This window comes from Podarcis bocagei, assembly GCF_964188305.1.
Source record: "Podarcis bocagei genome assembly, chromosome: 14".
Classification (NCBI taxonomy): domain Eukaryota; kingdom Metazoa; phylum Chordata; class Lepidosauria; order Squamata; family Lacertidae; genus Podarcis; species Podarcis bocagei.
In genome coordinates this window covers 45400406-45414936 of record NC_138139.1, presented here as the reverse complement: position 1 = coordinate 45414936, position 14531 = coordinate 45400406, and the positions used below count along the sequence as shown (strand labels likewise).

Genomic DNA, 14531 nt, shown 5'->3' with positions numbered 1-14531 from the left:
TGATACAGATTTTGTGCAAGCAGGTTTCTTCTGCCTTCAGTGAGAGCATAGAGACTGTATCCATCAAACAGATATAGAGTTGGCAGTTTTGTAGTGCATCCTGTTTTAAAATAGTTAAGCACAATAAGAAAATTGGTGGCTGTGTATGTGAACTGGAATAGCCTGATAAAGCAAGTTCAGCTGCTCCTTTGATTATCTGAGCAAACTAGTTTTGATGCTGTGACAATGTTGTGATTTAGTGTCAGCTCCTATCTGACGATGAGCTTCCGGAGAAGAGCTCCACTACTTTTAACATATGCCGGAAAGGGAAGTTGGGGTCTTGGTGGTTCACCACTTCATGCTGAGTAAGATATATTTTGCGGTTTGAGGATGTCTTGTGTTCCTTTTCAAAGACATTATTGCACGTTACATGTGTGTGTATGGAGAAAAATGGAAAAGGTGGTGATCTCTGATCAGCACCCATTCAAGATGACGTTTGCATATTAAGTAAGAACTGCCCTTGCTTATTTGTGTGTGTGTGTGCAGCCTGATCCTACATGAAAGTACTTTGGTCGCTAGGTCTTACCACCAAGTAATGGTGTATAGCCTGTTCGCTGTAAGAGACTAACAGTGGAATCGTATGCATGTTTGCAAAGAAGAAGAGGTGCCGTCCTGTGCCCAAGATTGGGGGGGGGGATGCTTGTGATGTCATTATGCACAACGTCGTATCATCAGGAGGAGGCTGAGCACAGGGCAGTGTAGTTCAATGGCTGGCTTCTCCTGAGTGCAAGAGAGGAAGCTGCGCCACACTGGGCTTCCCACTCAGCCTCCTCCTGCAATGTCATTCGTGTGTTGCATGTATGATGTCACATAAGTGCAACACGCATTGTCAGGAGGCGGCTGATCAGGGAACACAGTGCGGCTTCCTCTCCCATGCTCAGGAGGAGCCAACCATTGAACCGTGCCACGCTCGGCCTCCTCTGCCCTCTCAACATAAAGGAGGCTCAGCTTCCTGCCAGCAAATACTGAGGTGGCTGAAAACCCCTCTGCCCCTAGGAGTTGGCACACCTGCAAAAAAGTAAGTCTTACTGTTCAGTGAGGCATCTTCAGAGACAAGCATGTGTAGGGTTGTAGCTTTATTGTAGTATCAGGCTGTAATATATTGTAGTAAAAATACTGGGCTTTTTTTGGATGAAAAAATATAAATTTGATAAATTTGTCCATTGGGTGTATTGCTTTGAGCATTTTGTGAAGCAGCTTATACATCCTGAAAAGGAACACATAAATACATTTTTTGAGCCACTTCAAATGTTTGGGCATACAGTGATTCTTCATATGGAATTTAAAGTAATTACTCTTTCATATATCTTCAGAAGCTGATCCGAATGGGAAGAATTCCTCCGTTTCTTAAAGAGGAATATGAAAAACTGTCTCTAATTCCTCTTCCCCATCCCTCCACCCTTGCACAGGTGCCTGGATCATACATATTATCATTCACATGGCCATCAGGTGTACTCACAGAACAGAATATGTTACTGCCAGGCTGAATGTCTGAGCTGGCACCATTTGCTGAAGTGGAAACTGTTCTGTTTGAAGATGATATCCCTGAGAGGTGATAGGATAGCCATCTTCAAATATATTCACATGGAAGATGGAGGAAGCTTTTTTCCTGCTGTTCCAGAGAGTAGAATCTGAACCCATGGATTCAAATCAAAAGAAGGAGATTCTGACTAAATATTAGGAAGAACTTTTTGACATAAGAGCTGTTTGATCATGGAATGGACTACCTTGGAAGTGGGTGGACTCTCCTTTCATTGGAGGTTTTTAAACATAGGTTGGATGACTTATCTGTCAGGGATTCTTGAGCTGTGATTCCTGCACTGTAAGGGATTGAACTAGATGGCCCTTGGGGTCCCTTCCAGCTCTTCAGTTCTATGATTCTGTTATCTGTTCTGTTCTGCTGATTCTACATTGAGAATGAATTAGAAATGTAGAGAATGTGTACAGTGGTACCTCTGGATACGAACGCTTATGGTTGCGCACGCGTTGGGTTACAAGCTGTGCTAACCCAGAAGTAGTTGCTCCCGGATGCAAACTTTGCCCCGGGATGCAAGCGGAAATTGTGCGCCACAGGTGCGCATGCGCAGCGGGAGATGCGCTTTCGCTAATGGCGCCTCATGTTAAGAAAAGTTTCAGGATAAGAATGGATCTCCAGAACAAATTAGGTTCGTAACCAGAGGTACCACTGTACTTGTTTCCCCCCCTTTTGGTAAGAAAGGGTTTTGATTGGGGGAGGAAGGGGGAAAGGGACAAGAATTTCCATTTCAGATGCAATGGGGAAGATGGCATTCCAACACCATCACCCTGTAACATCAAAAGGATATTCCCAATAACCCCTTACATTCATTCAACCTTGACTCATATGTTTGCTTTCACTGAAGCCTGTCTTTTGACAAGCCTAACCATTTAATGAAGTAACAAGTTAACCCAATTCCTGTTTGTCTGCCGCACAGAAGCTTGGCATGATCTGGTGTAACTTGAAGGTGCTTTATGTCTTTACAGGCGGAAGAGTGAAAACATGGAAAAGGAGATGGTTTATACTGACAGATAATTGCCTATATTATTTTGAATACACAACAGTGAGTATTCTGGGTTGAAAATCATAATGTCACTTCTTCCAAGCGCAAGCTCGGGGCTGTTTACTGAGCACTGTCTTTCCTGGACTTGTAGGACAAAGAACCCAGAGGAATTATCCCTTTGGAAAATCTCAGCATAAGAGAAGTTGAGGATCCGAGAAAACCGGTAAGGCCTTCTCCTTCTTCATGAGATACCATTCTGTCAGGAACCTCTGCTTTGTAAACACAGAAAAAATCCAGATGAGCTGCATAAGAGCACAGCTTTGATCTTAATCAGCTCCTGTTCGTTTGAATAGTGATAGTACTGGAGGCGTCCTTGGTGGAATGCTTCTCTAATATGATGTTCTCTTCAATGAAACTCATTATTTTGTACTATAATCCAACCTTATAGCAAATTTATAATTCTGTGCAACTCTCCCTTTCTGTTTAAAGATTTGGAAAAACACTAAATTAGAGAGAGAGAATTGCACATATGCCGTAAGAAGCCCTTGACCAGAACAGGCTGGATAGGACAAGAGCAATGACATAAAGATAACAAAAAAACAGGGTTGGTCTAATATAAATAAAGCATAGAATATTTGCTGGGGGAAAGCCTTATTTGGTGTCGCAGTAAAGTGAAGAAACCGTATCCCCAGATTAGCAACAGCAACAAAAAAATCCCTAGGCTAGTCTGATTCTTGCTTACTCTTAATTAGTGATACTTTTCCCATGTTTGGGATGTGCCAAACTTCCAGACACTGCTTTTAATACCCATTTTGCAGTTTGTTTTCAAGCTCAGTTTCAAAGACTGCGGCTGATCTTACATCATCTTCAATTCATTATATATTCATTATATATCATTTCCCAGTAAGCTTTTAACCTTACTACAAGACTACCCCATATGTGTTTCTGTTTCCCTAGAATTGCTTTGAGTTGTATAATCCCAGCCATAAAGGACAAGTCATTAAAGCCTGTAAGACGGAAGCAGATGGCAGAGTGGTAGAAGGCAACCATGTGGTTTACAGGATATCTGCCCCCACCCCTGAAGAAAAAGAAGAATGGATCAAGTCAATCAAGTGAGTTCTCTCTCTAATACAGAAGTGCAACTTTCACCTAAAGCAGTGGTTCCCAATTAGCTAAGTACTGCAAACTGCCTCTTTCTCAAAAGCCAAGCAGTGGAGCCCTACTATTGCAAACGTTGATAACTTTGGGGTAGTTACATGAATAGTGCCACTGTGCCCTACAAGATGTCCCAGAGCAATACTGGGTCACGCTGCTGTGCGAGTCACATGACCTGTGCGAAAGCATGCCCCCAAAAGGCATGTTTTAGTTTTTCTCAGCCTCTTTTCTCTTTTGCAAGGAACTGTAATATTCTCAAAATGGGATTCCTCAGCTTAGAGATGTCTTTTTATATTAAGCAGAATAAAAACAAAATAAAATATGATTTAGCTTAGCCTCTGAAACAGCAATGGCTTGTGTTTGGCTGGAAAGCCAGAATAAGAGACCATTTCCTTACATAGTTTTGTGGATGATGGTTTGTGCTCACTTTGATTTGGTGAGAGGCCTGATTTGATAGACCCTAGTTACAGCTGTTTCTGGAGGCTGCTGCACCATAGATATGGTGAGCAGATAGAACGTGAAAGCAGACAAGTAAGTAGCTTTAATCTAAACCACGGTTTGTCTGGATACATGATTTGAGTTCTAAACTATGGTTAGCACAAACCATGATGTCTAAAACAAATCTCTTTGGAAATTTGTCAGTGCGGCTAGCAAATGTGCATATGTAAAAACTAACTCACATATCTTGTTCTCTTAGGGCAAGTATCAGCAAGGATCCCTTTTATGATATGCTGGCAACGAGAAAAAGAAGAATTGCTAATAAAAAATAGCACTAACAGGGGACTGTTGTGGATCTGCCTTAGCCAAATTGCTAGTACATTATAAAGCCAAGGTAAAGTTCCAAGAAAACAAGACTTGTATTGGAAATGTAGTCACTTTCCTGCAGCATCTACCTTCTCTTTGCCCATTTATAATATTCCATGAGATGCTGGAAGAAGTTTCAAGCACATGGATCTATGTGAACTGAAAATTTGGAAACCTTATGTGCCGTTTTGTGTGTGGCAATGTGTGTCATTGAACCAGGAGGTGATGGTATGTAATCTGTCCCTCTCCTGTTTTGGGGAGCCCGTGTTCTGGATTGTGACCCGCTGCTGAATCTAGCATTCACAGCTAGCAGATTACTCTTCTTTCTGGGTATGCAGAAGTATTTTTCTCTTCCCTGTTCAAGCCTTCCCTTCCCTTCGCAATGCAGAGGAGTTTGAGCCCTGATTCAGCTCACATCCGGTCTCTGGTGCTTTCATTTAGAATCCCCATCCTCCAGCTTATGGATAGATAGGAAGGTTGCACTGAAAAAGAAACAACCGCCACAAGCCTGGCAGCTATATGATTAAGAGGCCTCCCTCTCATAAACAGATGGCCATGCACTGAAAACATGAAGTTCTCGAAGATGAAAAGGTTACAAACATGCGTTTTGGCAGTATCCGTGTAGCTTATCTTTGGTTTTTGGTTGCTTTGGAGATGTGTGGCATTGCCTCTCCAAGTGTTAGCCTGAAAAGCCTTTCCCAGGTCTCCTTTCCGTCTGGTAGCATTCAGCATCATCTTATATTTGTGTAAGGATGTACTAATAATGGTTTGCAGGGCTCCAGAGTTATTCAAAAACACCAGCTTTAATTGTTCTTTATTTATTGCCACACAGGAAAATTGAGCAAGATTTTATTTTTTTTTAAACGGGAGCAAGCCAAAAAAGAGAGAGTATATGTGTGTATGTGTAAAATATTAGTTATCCACTGTTAGTAGAGTGCGCAGAATTGCCTGAATCCTTGCTGGGCTTTGCATCTTTCTTAATGAAGATGTGTGCATATAGCTGATCATTCGAGTTTTCATAAGCCATAGTTTATGAAGCTGGCTCCAAGCCCTCCCCACTTTTCACATTCTCCTGTTGTGTGCCAGCTTCCTGTGAAGATTCTGGTTTCTGTTAAACCAGAGTCCCCTGTTGCATCTGAACATGCGAACTCTGGCTTAACGTTGGTTAACCAACCAGGACAATAAGCCAGGATCAACACCTCTGGTGGGTGTGCAGGAGAACAGGGGATGGTGGGTCCTGCTAGCCTGGGGCATGTTCAAGATTTGTGCTAAAGCACAGGTAAATGTGACATGCCAAAATGACCACTCTGTATGGTTTGAGGATAAGAAGACTCAGATTTGATTCCATTGTACTTCCAAGTACAACCAATAAATAACAGGAATAGGAAATTTGTCTACAGTGATACCTTGGAGCTTTGAAATCACCTGTCAGTCAGGGATTGCATTTTTGTTTTAGTAAGCATAAAGCAAAAGCCTTAAGATACTGTTTGTATATTGTATGATACTGTTGGTTTATTGTATGTATGTAATTAATATCTGCAATATTCATAGGAGGAAAGCATTGGCCTGTGCAAACAGCCACTGCTGTCCTCTCAGGTGGCAGCATCTCTTATGGTTAGAGCTGTAGATATTATGGGAGGTGTAAAAACTTGATGGGGAAGGTGTTACAGGATCAGCACTGCAACCTCATAGGAGAATCTGAATATAAATAGCACAGTGGCTCTAGAAGATAATGGAGGCAGCCTTGTATAGGATCAGTTAAGACATTTTTATTTAGATGTTTCCGTTTGCTGAACTCTGAAATTAGATGTGGCTTTGCAGAATCATGACCAGCGGCCATGTTAGCTGGGACTGATGGGAGGTTGGAGTTCAATACCACCTGGAGGATCCATAGCTTTGCAGCATTTCACCCTAAGATTGTAGGCAATTATTATTTTTAAAATATTTTACAGAACTCTGATCCATAGTCTGGTCTGGCTTTACGCTTCCCTGGTTTCAAATTGTCACATGTAATCCCTCAGTGAATGTGTTGAAATTACTGACATTTCTAACCCATCTAATTAGCAACCCTGTTTGCAAATACTGTGTAAATGGAGTAATTGCAGTGTTCCATGAGCTTCTTGTCCAAGTGGAAAATAACACACTTCTTAAGGGTAAAGAATGTTTGCATGGCTGCAGATGTAACTGAATGATTAGGGATTGAAATTGGGCCAAACCTTTTTGCTTGCCCATGAGGCCAGTGAAAGAAATTACCTAATTTGCAGGTACAGCTTTCCATATAGGTGTAATTTTCCAGTATTTTTCAAATACTGGAATCACTTTCAAAATGAAGTTTTATTTTTATCTATTAATTCCCTCAAATTTGTTAGTAGAATGCCTGGGGGCAGGGCAAGTTATGAAAATGTCTAATTTTAATATAGTTATAGTCATTGGTACCCTACCTTGCCAAAAAACATTTGCTGAATGGCGATTTAACCAACAATGGGAAAAATTCTTTTCTGCCTGCATTTTGGACAGATTACTGGAAGGCTTTTGTATCTTTGGGAAATTCTTTGGGGAGATTGCGCAAATATTTTTTTATCCTTTACTGAGAGATTGTAAATACTAATTTTGTTCCAAATCTCCTTAGGCAGATTTGTTCCAAAGACCTTTTCCCATTCCTGAACATATCCGAGCCTTTACTTCTGCTGTTATCCAGCATACTTTGGATAAGTCTTTTGAGTTCTTCCAAGGCTAATCTTTCAGATTGTGTAACTTGCCTCAATTCTGTTCCTCAAACTGCTTGAGTTTCTTTACCAGATATTTAAAGGATGCCTTATTTCAAAGGTTTTCAACCTTTTTAGTCCACGGCTCCCTTGACCAACTACATTTTTTGTGCGACATCCGTGGGGCTCAGGAGGCCAGTTATGTCACCCCTCACCTGCAGAGCTGGCGGCCTCTCACCCTTTTTCGAACACCCTCCCTTGTGGAGTGTTCCCTCAGCCTCCTCTCCTGTCTCCTCTACTTGGGAGTCCTCTGGGCAGCCGCTGCTACCATTGCTGGTCTCTGAGCTCCCCTCATCCCGGCCCAAAGAGAGGTGCCTCTCAGAGGCACTGTTCACCTGGGGAGCTTATAGCCAGGGATGCGGCAACAAATAGCTGTGCAAGCCTTTGGGAGGCAGAGACGTGAGAGGGCACCAGAGGAGGGAGGGAAGGAAAGGACAGGCCAGTGTTGCCCGTGGCACCCCTGACCATCATTCAAGGTACCCCAGGGTGCCCCGGCACACTAGAGAGAGAGAACTAATTCATAGGTCTAAGTATGCAGATACCAAAAGATATCTGAGGGTAGAGATTATTTATCCCAAGTATCCTGCTGTTTTTGCAGTACTGTAATGGTGCAGCTACTTCCATCATGTGATTTCTTATCCAGAGTAGTTTAATGGCCTCCTAGCAAGTTTTGTTCTAGCAAACTAAGAAAATTTTGATTGCTCTGTACCATCTGTAAAAAACAACCTAGTAATATTCACGAAGATCTGCTTGTGAAGATCCCTTTTCTTCTTCTTCTTTGTTAAACATAGGTCTAAGTTAATTCTAGGGTTTTTCCTTCCCAGATAATGAATATCTTTCAGTTGTTTGCCATCTCTTTATAATCCTGAAAAAATATTTGTAGGAGGGCCAGTGTGGTTTGCCATCCTATTGCTTGGGTGAACCTTCTTTTGCTTCTCTTGTCTTTTCTCTATATCACCTTCTCGAGGGAATTCTTTGTTCTTAGCAGACTGGATGTAGGGTTCCTCTGACCAGACCTGTCAGGTGCTCCTTCCTTTTCTGAGGAAATACTCTTGCCTCCAGATCCTAGTTTTTACTGGGCAGATCTAGTGCAGACTGATGCTAGAAGGGCCTGATCAATTTGCCCAGTATTTCATTTAGGTCCAATTTCCCAAGATCACCCTAGAAGTTCTGCAAACATCACTGTAAAATTTTTGACCTTTTAAAAATCATGCGCTCCGATCCCTGTTGGCTTTCCACAGCCCTGCTTTTTCTAGCACGTGCATTTAGGGGATTGAATTTAAATGGGTTGGCAATGCCGGTGATTCTTCCCTGGTTTATTTTTGTCTGATTAAGAGTCCTCTGTCAGCAAAGAATGTGTAAACCGAGTAACCATGATGCTCTATAAGCATCCTGCTAAAGTGCAGCGCAGCATCCTTTCTCCAGCTACAGAATGGTTGCAGATGTGTGTACGGAACAGTATTAGTAGGGATTGAATTTGAGCCAAAACCTCCAGAGGCCAGTAAAGAAACAAGCTAATTTGCAGGAGTGGCTTGTGAAAGCTTTTGGCTTTTGTTGAGGTACTACCTTTTTGAAAATACAAAATAAACCTCTTCTTCAACCAAACTCTTGGTCTTAGGGAATTGTAGCTTTTGAAAGCAGCGAGAATCGCAGAGGCTGAAAGCAGTGGAGGCAAATGGCATTGGGTACTTCTGTGGGTGTTATTCAGGAAGTTGTCTCCACTTCTATCCTGTTCACATTCCCTGACCTTGTTCCATGAAGTAATAAGATTTCCCCCACCATTCTCTTATTGTGTTATGTCATGGTTATGCACTCTTCTCCTTAATCATGAGCTGTAGCATCCCCCCCCCCTTATTGTTTGTAGTTAAGGAGCTTAACCATGAGGCAGGTTCAGAAGACATGCTCAGCCACAGGGACCAGGGTGGCACAAAGCGAAGGCAGGCTTCCTTCCCCTCAGGAGTCAGCTTGTTTGCCTGGTCCCCCCTAAGCCATAGTCATGCAAACCAGACCCACGAGAACAGAGTGTTAAGCTTAATGCCGTTCCCTTTTGCCCAGTGCTACTTTTCAAGCCTTGAGGACTCTGGTTTTTGAAGGGGTAAGTTTTAAAAAGCACTTTAAGTTCAGCTGGCCTGACAGGTGCTGAACCTAACCTGAGGGAGGTTGGCGGTGGGTGGGTGGGATGGAAGAGAGAATTTTGCTTTGCTCTGTCACTTAAGGTTTTGGATGTGTTGAAGTGTGCAGTACTTTATAAAGTGAGCAGCATTTACAGTGCTTCGTATTAAAAATGCCTATTTTTTAAAAAATGTAGTACATATCTTTCTAGATATGCTTGCTGGAAGAAAGGTCTCTTGGATCCAGTGCAGATGTAATACTCTCTGACTGACCATTGCTTGCAAAATCAAGATGCATCCGCAGAAGCAATAAGCACTCTCTCTCCTCTGCCCACAATTTCCTCTGAGAGAGTGGAAATCTTAGCATTCCATTAACACTGATGCTGCTCTGGTTGAGGGGGAGAAAGTGTGCTGGCTGTTGGCATGCAAGGAACCAGTGTTACATCTGCACAGGCCATTAGAGACCACATGCTGCAAACTAACCTGTAGCTCACCACCTTTTCTTTCTATATTTTCTTGAAGAATGTTTCTTATTGACAGTTAAATGTATATACTGTACACCTGTGTATTATTGATTTTGAAGGTTTGTTACTCTCGTATGCCAATGAATTTGCATGGACTATTCTGTATCTATAAACTGTTATACAAATATCTATGGTAATCTTGTATGACTGTTTTAAATCCACTGCAAGTATTTAGTTAACAAAATACATTGCAGAGGGAACTTCATGCTCAAAAATAAAAGTTTGAGTTCCAAGTGCTGCTTTTCTATAACATACACACACACTCCAAGTGCCTGGACCCAGAGGCATTTTGTTGTCAAGTGTGTCCCTTGTGGTCCCTTGATAAATACAGGTTGTCACTTGCGTAGACAACACTGTTGGCAATCTTACATCTGAGCACGCAGACATAGGCATGACACTGGTAATTGTACTTAAATCAGAAGTACACTGTGGGAAAATGATTGCTTGTACATAAGAGCATGAGCAGAGTTCCTACACCCTGTCAGACAAAATACCCCAACCCTCTTTTTCAGCAGTGATGTCTCATCTGAGGGTTGAAACACATCAACAATCTTTTTTACTCCCAACTCCTTTGGCATATCTTGATGACATCCACGTTTTCAGCTCTGCACTTAAAGGGTTATTTTAAAACAGGGGTGGGAGACCTGTAGTCCAGCAACTGGAGGGGCCAAAACTCTCATTAGCCCCAGACAGCCAGTGGGCAAGGATGGTGAAGAGGTAGTTCAAGAACATACGCTTCGAAAACTTGATCCTGTAGCAGCCAGGATGCTAGCTCTCTGCAACTGCAGCAATGGGGCATCAACCAGAGTGCGATTTCGTGAATAAAATATACAGCTCCTGTATCACTTAACCAGAGGACACACACACACACACTATACAGTAAGTGAGTAGTTATTACATTAAACGAGTCACCCTTAGCTGGGGATATACAAATACCACCATGAGCAGACAGCCTGAGCAGAGAGCATCACGAATATAAACTTCGTTAAAGGTCATTGGTGTAGAACAAAATGAAAACATAACACTACACACTAGATGGAAACCAGTGTACATTGAGCAACATTGTTTTGACTTGTTGTATTTATATACTATATAAATTTTACATGCCATATATTTACAAGTGGGGCAAGTGCTTTATCTTTAAAAAAACAAAAGATCAAACTTTAGACATCTCTGAACAACACAGCTTGTATAAACCAGACAGATTATTCAGATGAACTGTATTTAATACAGTTTTCCCCACTCTGTCTCCTGATGCAGGACCAGTGAATTAAGTGTATCACAGTTTGATAGCAATTCATCATAAAAAAATTAAATCACAGTATGAATGTGTCTGTAACTAGAAACTTTTGAAGGGACAAGGACCAGACAACTGAGACCCCGTCAAGACAAGCAACGCTATAGTAAAACACAAAAACATAGTGGATGTATGAGGATGGCTCCTGCTGGCCGTTGTCGGAACGACGCAGGGGGACCCGCTGCCGCCACTGCCGTCATCTGTGGGCGCCTGAAAGAGCCGTGGAACAGATGCCTGGGACAGGCAGCTGCAAGAGTGGAATCAAGGAGATGCGGAGAGGCAAAGAGACAGGAGACAAGGGGAATAGAAGCTAAACATGGGGCGGGGGGAGAGTAGGGGAAGGAGAGAGAGAGAAAGTGCACAGAACAGGAAAGAGGAAGCCCCACAGAGTGAACAAGAGCCAACGGCAGAAGCCTTCAGTGGAGGAAAACTGAAACGCAGCAAGAGAGAGTGTAGTGGGAGAGACAGAAGGAGAGGGGGGCAGACATCTGCCGGAGACATCCCTGCACCAGCCTTCACAAGTTCATGGGTGAGACGACAAGCCTGGCCATTCAAACACCCTGAAAATGGCCAGCTGGCAGGTGGTTGGCGACATTGCAGGGCCCAGAGAGACAGCCCTATCCATGGGAGTGGCCGCAGCAGGCAAGGGGTCTTCAGACATGTTCCAAGATACATTCAAAAACTGGTAAAGAGTCCGAACGGCACGTTTCACATAGTCCAAGACTGGAATCCGACGGGGTGGGAGGGAATGGATCGAGTTTCTAGTAGCAGACATCACAGAAAAAAACAGATGAAGCTCTTGCAAAAATTCTAGTTGTATGTGAAATTTTTAAATAAGTCTTTAAATTAAATAAGAGACTATCAGTTGCAGCTTGATAATTCTGTGGTTTCCTCACCCCTTTGCACCAGGTGTGTAGACTTGGAGCAACATCACATGAATAACACAATCAACCTGAGTCTGTAACTAAGCAGCATTTGAGATGTTATATTCCAGGGCATTAATTACTGTGACATTTACAGGGTATATTTTATGATGTTCAGCAGTTGTAGAAAGTTTCCATCCGTGTTTTTTTTTGTTTCTTTTTCTTTTTTTGGATTGCAGGTAATTTAAAAAAAAGTCTCAAGGTAAAAACTAAAAAAAAGGGTTTCTTTCAATGGTAAAATTCTGTACAGTATTTCTGAAGCACCAATTATGAATTAAAGAGTTAATCGCTTTTCGGTTTATAAATATACTGCGAGCTGTGGAGGGATGGCTTCCAGCAGACACTCTGGATCTGAAAGAAGAGAAGAGAACCAGGTTATTATTGGATGCCTAGATCTGAGATGAGCTTTTATCTAGTTCCTTAATGGCACAGCACAATTGTGCGGCTGTGTCACACAAGCTGTAACAACTGCATCACTGACAATTCCAGCACTGAATAATCCTCAAATTGTTTCCTGCTTTCCTTGAGCCTTCAGCAGCAGAGAGTGAAATGGGATCACTCTCCATCAATCACTCTCCATCAGTCTGGCTAAGAGACCAGCTGCCGTTTGGCTCCACCCCTCCCTGAAATGTCTCTGTTCAAGCTGGTCATAGGAACAATTATATTAGTACCAGAGTTTGCTGGTTTTCCCATTCCTTCCCTCTTTTTATGACATAATCATTGGCCTGCAAGCTTGTGGACAGGAACTGTTTCGTTTTCTAACTCTTTGTACAGCACCTAGGAAACTTTGCAGGTTTTATAAGCGATCCCTAATAAACCATGCTAACCAAACTCAGTGGTTCAGCATCTGCTTTGGATGCAGAAGGTTCCAGGGTCAGTTCCTGGCTGGCAAAAGACTCAAGTCTGAAGCCAGGGACAGGCGCTGCCAGACAGTGTGGACAATACTGAGTCTGACTCAGTATAAAGCAACTTTCTATGTTCCTATGATATTTTGAAGCCCCTGAGGAAGCTTAGGATTACATCAAGCTATTAGCAGCATAATGAAATTTACTGTTGACTGAATCTCAGGTTAAACAGCACCTTGATGCAATCATTTGTCAGGAACGCAGCCATTTTCCATTTGGATACAGAAGGTGGGGAGCTGTTGACATGTTGGGACAGTCCTATGGTTGGCCTGGGAGCTCTGAGGCAGTGCAGACAAAGCAGCCTTAGCATGATTCTGGGTTCCCAAACTGCTGTCATGAATTGTCCAGGTTTATGAAAGCGAAAGGGAGGACCACTAAGTCTTATGGATGGGAATGCCTGCTAGAGGTTATCTCACAGACAGTGAGGCTGGACTAGGGAGGGCCATTTCCAAGTGGAAAGCTCTGCCTGACCTACCTTCACACAGATCCTCATAAGGATAAAATGGAAGGGGAACAGTGCATGCCGTGTCTTGAGCTCCTTTGAGAGGATATGTGATAGAAATGTAATAAAACAAAATAAGAGGACTCCAGAGGTTGCCCGGGAGTGGGAGGGAGAGCTGCTTTACAGCAACTTCTGCCAGCGTGGGGATCCCCCAGGGATTCTGGGTGGCTACTCTCATCAGCTCCAGCCACCCCACTGGGGGTGCTTGTCCAAAACCACTGGAAGCTCCCCATTAAGGCGAAGGCTGCTCTACAGACACCACTTGGAAATCCCCCTCCACTTACCTACGTTACGATCTGTAGGTGGGCAGCAGCTCTCTCTGTTGCTACCTTCTAAGCTCTTGGTTTTCTGGCAAACAGTCTCTCCATCCTGGGGGCCCTTGCCCTGTTTCCTATATGCCTCCGAAGAAGAAGACTCAGTCATTTCCCATGCTTTGAGATTCTTGGTTTCCAAGCTGGTTGGCTTGGGAAGACGAGAAGCTGACGTTTCGGCACGCTCTTCTTTCTTCGTGCGTTTCTTCTTCTTCTTCTTTTTCTTCTTATGTTTATGCTTGTGAGTCTCGGCCTCGGAGCTGGATACAGACGGGTCCGAATCCTGGTGGTACCTGAAGGAAGCGGAAGCAAGTTAACAGGAAAATCCGCAATGCAAGCTCCTGGAAGGCAACAGGTTCTTCAGCCAAGAGGAAATTGTCCTGAGTGGGTCACTCCTCCCACTTATCCCGGTGTGTGTGTGTGTGCGCACGTTCAAATGAGCGCAGACATTATTCCTACCCAGTTCATAATGACAGAGGGATTTCAGAGTTTCTGCTGGTTTTGACTGGGTTTTGAGCCTCCCTACATTTCATTAGGTAATGTGGAAAGGGAGCCAACCTTAAGAATGCAAGATGACCAGTGGTCCACCAAGTAGTCTAATCCTCCTTTAAAGACATCCAAGTTAGTGGATGGGCAAGGAAACTTAGGGAAGGGCCATGACCCAGTGGTAGGGCAC

General features: G+C 43.1%; 2 protein-coding genes across 3 annotated transcripts in view; one reads left to right on the top strand and one right to left on the bottom strand.

Annotated features, from left to right (window-relative positions):
* The window catches only part of CYTH3 (cytohesin 3), a 73952-nt gene extending 63802 nt beyond the window's left edge, over nucleotides 1-10150 (top strand). Inside the window, exons 10-13 of the mRNA XM_081169659.1 lie at nucleotides 2542-2618; nucleotides 2710-2781; nucleotides 3516-3670; nucleotides 4411-10150. Coding sequence (XP_081025785.1) covers nucleotides 2542-2618; nucleotides 2710-2781; nucleotides 3516-3670; nucleotides 4411-4483 — 377 coding nt within the window. The 3' untranslated portion in view covers nucleotides 4484-10150. The remainder of the gene's footprint in view (nucleotides 1-2541; nucleotides 2619-2709; nucleotides 2782-3515; nucleotides 3671-4410) is intronic.
* An 829-nt stretch (nucleotides 10151-10979) lies between these two features.
* Nucleotides 10980-14531, bottom strand: part of USP42 (ubiquitin specific peptidase 42) — a 36873-nt gene continuing 33321 nt past the window's right edge. For both annotated transcript variants that reach the window (XM_081169382.1, XM_081169381.1), the window contains exons 16-17: nucleotides 13829-14148; nucleotides 10980-12488 (exon numbers count right to left, since the gene is read on the bottom strand). In XM_081169382.1, the coding sequence (XP_081025508.1) occupies nucleotides 12436-12488; nucleotides 13829-14148 (373 nt within the window). In that variant the 3' untranslated portion in view covers nucleotides 10980-12435. The remainder of the gene's footprint in view (nucleotides 12489-13828; nucleotides 14149-14531) is intronic.